Source organism: Salvia miltiorrhiza, chromosome 6 (assembly GCF_028751815.1).
Source record: "Salvia miltiorrhiza cultivar Shanhuang (shh) chromosome 6, IMPLAD_Smil_shh, whole genome shotgun sequence".
NCBI classification, from domain to species: Eukaryota; Viridiplantae; Streptophyta; class Magnoliopsida; order Lamiales; family Lamiaceae; genus Salvia; species Salvia miltiorrhiza.
This window is the reverse complement of record NC_080392.1, coordinates 6249311-6256914: the sequence shown is the minus strand read 5'-3', so window position 1 is coordinate 6256914 and position 7604 is coordinate 6249311. Positions and strand designations below refer to the sequence as shown.

Sequence of the window (7604 nt, the reverse complement as noted above, 5' to 3'; positions counted from 1 at the left end):
GGACAAGATGAAATTTTTGTATGAATAATCTCATTTTCTTACTTTTCATCTCAATTCATAATATAATATTATCATAGGTGTTAATATAATGATATTTTTCCATCTAAAATGTAAGAAAAAGGTGGAATATTTTCTTTCCAATATAAAATAACATGGGATAAAAACAGGTCAAAACACTAAAACGTGATAATTTTTATTCTTTTATCTTTTCTTATCCTTCATTTTCATATAGTAATTATTTTGCAACCCAAGTGAACACATCTACAAATTTATTACATAATTGACGGAAAATATTTAATTAAGAGCACATATAGGCGAAAAGCATATATACTTAATCTCTGTTTGGAGCTCTTTATCACCGAACTCTTAAACTTTTGATTTCTTTCAAAGTTTAAATTGCCATCGCAATATCTGGAGTTGAAAAGGGATGAAAACTAGGAACATAAAAATTAATTTAGGTGGGTGAAAACGTTTACAATTCTGTACTAGAATACTCGGAATGAAAGATAATTTTTTTAAGTTGAATAATACACACTGTTATAACTTACAACATGCAAACCCCATCTCATTATCAGTGTAATTTACCTACAAAACTTCATCAAATTGAATATGGCTATCAAAACTAATTTAATTTAACAGGCAGTTTTCGGATTCCATCAATATATACAAGGAGCTGCAGTAAACTGCAATGTAAACACTAGAAAACCAGACATAAGTCACATAGCCAAACTTTCCTCACCATCTCTGGCTATCTTGAGATTCTTCGTTTTCTTGAGAGAAATCGAGAGCAGTGTAGGTCCGGATACCAGCTCCATGCCCGTTGGAATCCCTTGCTCGTCCTTGTTGTGCTCGTCTCACCTCTTTCTGGTGTTCTGTCAGCTCAACGCGTTTTCTTTTTTCTCCCGAATTAATGTTATCACAGCCCTTTGATCCTTGAACAGGATTGCTCAATATTTCAACTCTTTTTGAACATTTCTTTAGAGTATTTGTTACCTTGAATATGTCCAGGCTGCTGGTGCAGTCTACTGTGTAGTGATTTCTGCTGCAGATTTTTAATTTTCCGTTTCTGGACAGCTTGTCCAATGTCGGAACGAGGATTTTAGGAAAGTCTAGCCTGCTTTGGAGGCCATAAGTTGAATTCCAGAAGTTGGTTGTGGCCATGGAGATGGCTGGATTAGGGTGGCTGAGAGTTCTTTCAAGAAGCGGTGCTTGGAAATTGAGGAATAAAGAATCGAACTGGATTGGTGGCTGACTCTGCTGCAAGCTTCTAAGCATTTGAGACCATAAAATTTGAAGCTGATGACTTGAATTGCTGTCGAGAAGACGCATCTCGGATAGCCACTCGAGCAATGGGCTTGATACGGCCTAAGGTTCAGGAACGATAAAAAATTTGCTTAAGAAAACACATGTTGAAGGAAAGCAGGAAAATGAACTGAAGAAGCCTAACCAATAAGCAAAATGTATAAGCCTTCAGTCAAGAAAATTATGTAATAACAGTAAAATGCAGAGATGAGAATCATACCTCGACCAATATTAGAACATCTTCCTTGTGGTGAAGGCATGCAACAAATTTGACTAATTCCTCAAGAAATCTGAAATTTAAGAATCATGAATGTAATACACACTTATCAAAAGGGATGATGCAAAGGGATAGAACTGCAGTCTACCTTGAAGGCAGAGAGAGAAAGGATGGACCAGTTCTTTCTTTATCCATCCAGAATAGCTTCATAAATCTGTAAGAGTCCCATGATGTCAAAAAATATGCACAAAGCAAATTACAAACCATGGATAATAAAAGAATATCTGACAGATGATGCAATCTCAAATTTCCAAGAGCAAATGATGTTTAGAAACGAGATTTTTACCCAACCCATCATCACATTTTAGTAGGCATTCGGATAAGCGTTTATCACATTAGAAATCTAAGCATGCACGATTAGATAAATCACGTTAAGGAAAGTAAATTGCTCATCCAAAACTGTGGAGAGTGAGAAGCCACTTATCACATACGAACAAAATACCAGATGTGACAAGCCTTACACATCTTCTTGTAATTACTTCCCATCGAACACCTATATTAAAATTTATAAACATGCATGTGTGACTAAAGAAATTTCTCCATATATCGACTTGATCTTGTTATTGTAAACAACCTAAAATAGTTTATGTCTGAGCATAGCAAAAGATGTCTGGCAAAAGGCTGTAGCAATCAAAAAATAAATTTGTTTAACAACAATGGGATCCCCAGGCTCCAGTTATGCATACAGCAGTCTTACTTTCAGAATACATGTTCATCTATGGATTATCCCCAGGCGCTAATTACGCATATCATTCCAAACTTTAAAGGCTATTATTACTTAAAATCAACTATGGATTACTACAATTAAATTAGAATGCTGCTGGTTCTAAAAAACCTCTATCCTCTTGATGAAAGTTCCACCAGAGAAAGGCTGCACAATCCATAATAAATTTATAGGACCTTTTCAAAATTGATAAGTCAAAACAACATAACAAATAAATGTACTTGATGGGTATGAGATCCAGTATCAAAACATGTGGCAATGACATAAGTATCAACTTTTTTAATAGCATTCACACTTACCGAGCTGCTAACAAAATCCAGCTCATGAAGCTGAATTTTCTGGCTTCAGAATCCATATAATGTCTGGCTTCAGACCTCATACCCCAAGCCAGTTGCTTCATGACGCATATCATAACATTCCCGTAGAGTAGAACAAATTCATTGCTGCATTTAGTTTCTTTCAGTTCATTTCTGGTGTCAACTGATGCAACTTGATCAATGCATCCATTTAGTACTGCACAAAGATCCACAGAGAAACTCTTGGCAGGGAGATGGAGACATTGTGCAGCTCTGTCAACAGCTACATAGAGCAAATCCCACGCTTCTATGACAGTCTGGAGCTCAGAATTTATATCAGAGAGTAACAATGAAGCAAATGGATACGACAGGAGACGCAATAAAATAGAGTAACCAATGTTGTCCGTCTCCATTTTCAACAGTGATGGGTCCTTTTTGCCATCTATCAATTCTTTAAGACAGTTAGCTAAAACTACCCAGATCTGTAAGCTGTTAAGCATGATGTTCTTATAAAGTGAACAAACAAGCGCATGAAGAATTTCCTGAGGATTATATGAAGTTAACAAAAACTTCAGATATCCTTGCATATGCTGATATATAGCTACATACTCAGGAGCCTTTGATGATGACTTTACAACTACAGAAAAGTAGATGATACTCAAATAAACAACTGGAGGAACACTGTCGTTGAGACCCCTACAGCAGATATCTGCCACTGACCCACATGTAGTCTCAGTAGCAAGTTCCAACTTTTTAATGCAATTAGGCTTTAATCCCACTTTGTAGAGAGGAGACTCGAGAATGGAGGGTTCTAATCTCTCGGTCACCATCTTTATAAATTGAAGGCACATATGATGACCATAGTAGTTGCTATCATCTTTTGAAATCACGTTATCACACATTTTCTCCAGGAATCCAAATATAGTATTAAGAGATTGCATAACCTCATCATAGGTAATGGATACACATCTAAAAGCTTTTTGACCTGCTTCTAGAAGGGATCCAAATAACCTTAGAGCTGCATTACTTGCCAGTTCTCTAAATTCAGGAGCAACACTCTCATTTGATCCTCGATCTACAATGATGGATATTGTTTTAATGAAGAACTCCAGTTGAGATAGTTTCCAAGGAGAACAGTTTAAAGGATAATGTCTCAATTGGCACTTCTCAACACCCATATGACCATTGTCGGAACTTTTATCTGGTAATTGTACTGGTTCCTTGTTATGTAGATTGCCAGATGCTCGTTGATTCATTCCACCTACTAGAGAATGCAGGTGATCCAGACAGAAATTCCACAACCAAATGTTCTTATTATCTGGTTCAGCTTGGAAGACCACTTCAATAATGGGGTCCCAGACTATTCTGATCAGTGACTGGCAGTTAACAGAATCTTCAAGTTTGTGTAGTAGATACGACCACGTGCTCAAGCAGGAAGCATGGACAGATATGTCACATTTACTTGACATTATTCCTATGAGGGGTGCCATTATAAGCTTTATTCTTTTTGAATGTCTCTCAGCTTCAGCCTCAGTGTTGTTGATTTGAGAAGACATCAATGCTTTAACTCCGGGCTCAATTAAAGCATCAACAAGGCCTTCCCAGGCGACCTGCAAAGAACAGAAAGGCAATCATTTTAAAGTTCACTTAAAGAATATCAATGCAAGATGAAGGAAATTGGCAAAAGATATTATCTGAACCAGTTAAGACAATGCTCCCAATTACCAAATTGAGATGCCAATCCTAAGCCTAAAGAAATTAGTAGCTCTCAAAGTACCAGGGATGCAATCTGAACTTGTGAGTCAAAATCTGAGAAAGTGAGCTTCAGAATTTCCAGCATCTCATTAACCAAATGTTTATTTTTCAAAGCATATGGCCCAAGCAAACGAATAAACCATCTCCATGCTTGCAGACAATGAATCTTCATCCCTTTACCCAACAGCTCTTTCATAGAGCCGAGCAATTTCTTCTTCATATCCACAGCAAGCACCTGCTTCCAAAGCACCACAACTTTTAGATCATTTTAACTCAAGTGCTACTTCCACCCTCTTAAGGTACAAAAAAATGACTTCACAAAAATATAAACCAAAAAGCATAGAAATAGATTAAAAGAATCAAACGGAAGTATTTATGAAAAAAAGGAAGGGCACAACGGAAGATATAATGTTTGAAATAAAAGGATATCAATTGACAAAAGCACAATGGTTTTGCAATCTATGTATGTATTTACACAACAAAAGAATATTCTAACTTGAGCTAAAATTGTGACTGTGACTTGGAAATTTGAAAAAAGAAAAAGAAAGGAAATTAAATTGATGGATAACAAAAGAAAATTTATATCATATGGCACCTTAGAGAGAGTAACTGGTGGAGGAAATATTGAGGACATAATCTTCAGCAGACATCTCTCTGACATATCCCTGTCCCTTTTATCAAGACTGACAAGCCTTCTATAAATTGGTGGGGTCCACAAACTTGATGTCCCTCTCATCTGTTCTGTTAATGAAGACACCAACTTCACCACGGCCTATCATAGAAAAAGGAGATAAATAACCGCTGGTGACAAATATGGTCATCACAATCATTGTGAATCTGATAGGCAAAAACTAACAAAGATCAATAATGGAGATCCAGAGATACAATCCCCAGAGTGCTGCAATTAGTAGAACTAGATTCTATCTTTACCTAACATGATGAGTTGCGAGTTAGAGTCTTTGATTAAATTTACACTTGTGATATCCATATCCCATGCCAATGGATTATACCTTGCATTCAACTCTTGACCTACCTAACATAATCCTCCACTCGGTCAGAACATTTTTCCTGGATGGATAGTAGGAAGTACCAGGGATCATTTCTTAGATGTGCTGGGACAAGTATATATTACTGTTGATAATTTCACAACCATGTTCAATATCTTATAACACATTTCATCAACTCCAAGAGGAGAAAGAGGCAACTAACACAAAAATAATGTGAGATGTATTTTTCAAGACATGAATATACCAGATAAGTCATTTTGATCCTAGAAGTGTTGAAGCAACATAAAAGTAAATTAAATTTGAGAAGACAGTCTTTTCTTTTCAAAAGAAGGCATTTTGTTTTCAAAACTGGTGTACTTCCATGCCCAACAAATGGAATGGATTTCTTGAAGTTAAGAATGTCATAGCAAGCTTTATGCAAAATCATCCAATGCATTTCATATCAGAAGCAAGTTAATCCAGTCAAATGAAAATGCTCAAGCACCTGCATTGCCTCAAAAGTTATTGAAAGAGAACCAATTGGGTTGTCAAGGGCATGGGTAACTGCCCTTAACAAAGAATGAAAGTGCTGCTCCAACATGGATGAACTTAGTTGTTGGATTGATATACACCACACGCCTAAATTGCATACAGACTGCAGTCAACAAAGCAAACATTTGTCAATCATGACATAAAGAATTAGCACAAGCCTAATATAATGTAAAACAGTCAACATACCTTGATTTTAGTTGTTGCGATGACCTTAACCAGGGATTCAATTAGTACATCAGCATCATGACCTATATAACATACAGAGAACATTTATCTCACAGTCTCGCACTATCTCTCCAGTAAAGATTTCCATAGTTTAATTAATACAAGAAGCTCTTGCTGTTAAGCAATGAGGTTCCATTTTTCAGTGCAAATGCAAATCATTTTTTATCAAATCTGGGAAAACAACTTCAGATTCTTAGTTTTGAATCGCCAACAAAGAGTTCAAATAAATATAAACATTTTTCTATACACCTCCATGTCTATCACACCTTCCACAAATGTGTTGATGTTCTTCTCATTCCATGAACTACCGGATCGGTAAGTAAGCAGTGGTAGTTTAAACTTTAAAGCAATGCAATATTTATTTAATTAAAAAAAAATCAACATTAATTTTAAAAAGAGGAAAAAATTGATGCGCAGAGATCACGAAGCGCACAAAGAAGAATAACTACCCCCAATCGAAGCCACAACAGCAGGGTGGTAAATCATGAAACCCAAGCACTTCAAGGCCTGCGCAGCTCTGAAAATAATCCAAGAGAGAGTAGTAAATCACAACAAACTGTTAATGAACTTTTCAAAAAAAAATATACTATATGAGAGAGAAAGAGAGGGTAATTGAAACAATAAGAGAATGTAACTGTACATACATTTCTTCATCAGTATAGGATATGTCCGCGACGAGGAAGGATAGGATGGTGCTAGATGAACCGGCGAGTGTCTCTACGGCGGAAGAATCAACGGTCGATATTTCCTGCAATTGCAGTAGTTTGGAGTATGCTCGAGCTTTGTCATCTGATAGTAAAAGGGCGTGAATTTCATCAATCTGCTTTCTGAAATCCCCCATTTCTTGATAGATTGGATAGATTCTTGGTACTTGGATTTGGAAGCCCTAATTCAGCAAGTCCCAGCACTGTGACATTCGCGCCATATTTTGGGAGGGAAAATTGTCTTCTTAAGCATACACTATACACATACGTCGAGTTGTTAGACGTGCTTTTACACATAAGATAACATAGTTTTAGTTATTTTTAAATTTTCCTGAAATTTTAACTCCCAGATTTAGAAAAATTAATGAAAATTTTATTATTTTATTCATCTATTATCATAATTTAATCTATATTTATAATGTATTATTTTACTTTAAGCTCACGTTTAGTTAGTTGGGTGTTTTTAAAGGTTGGAAAGAGATTCAATTAATTGAATCCATTACTTGGTGTTTGGTTTGAGTAATGAGTTAATCATTACCTTATTTGAAGGTAACCTAATCATCCAATTTGTTACCCTTCAAAATAGAGGGGAAACAAAAGAAAGGGAATCTCTTACTAATGATTCATTTTCATTGTTAAACCAAACACTCAATAAAAGTAATGGTTATTGTTACCCTTCTACTCTTTTATTTGATTCAATTCCCTTTCCATTCCTCTACTTGAATCAAACGAACAGTGAATAGCTTATTTGTCAAATTACATGAAAATTCAAGGTTTATACAC

At 35.9% G+C, this 7604-nt stretch overlaps 1 protein-coding gene across 1 annotated transcript; it reads right to left on the bottom strand.

Annotated features, from left to right (window-relative positions):
* Positions 1-540: 540 nt before the first annotated feature.
* Positions 541-7098, bottom strand: LOC130988248 (uncharacterized). The gene is made up of 10 exons (XM_057912044.1): positions 6762-7098; positions 6567-6634; positions 6079-6140; positions 5846-5995; positions 4950-5126; positions 4377-4589; positions 2603-4209; positions 1668-1733; positions 1523-1592; positions 541-1365 (listed from the first exon to the last, which is right to left on the bottom strand). The coding sequence occupies exons 1-10, from the start codon at positions 6956-6958 to the stop codon at positions 736-738; spliced, it is 3240 nt and encodes a 1079-aa protein (XP_057768027.1). The 5' UTR covers positions 6959-7098; the 3' UTR covers positions 541-735.
* Positions 7099-7604: the final 506 nt, after the last annotated feature.

Excerpts from the sequence above, each read along its gene's own strand:
- LOC130988248 (XM_057912044.1), bottom strand. The coding sequence starts at position 6,958 with ATGGGGGATTTCAGAAAGCAGATTGATGAAATTCACGCCCTTTTACTA. Across the intron at positions 6,141-6,566 it reads TGTTGTGGCTTCGATTGGGG|GTCATGATGCTGATGTACTA; the intron begins GTAGTTATTCTT and ends TATGTTATATAG. Across the intron at positions 4,210-4,376 it reads AAGTTCAGATTGCATCCCTG|GTCGCCTGGGAAGGCCTTGT; the intron begins GTACTTTGAGAG and ends TGTTCTTTGCAG.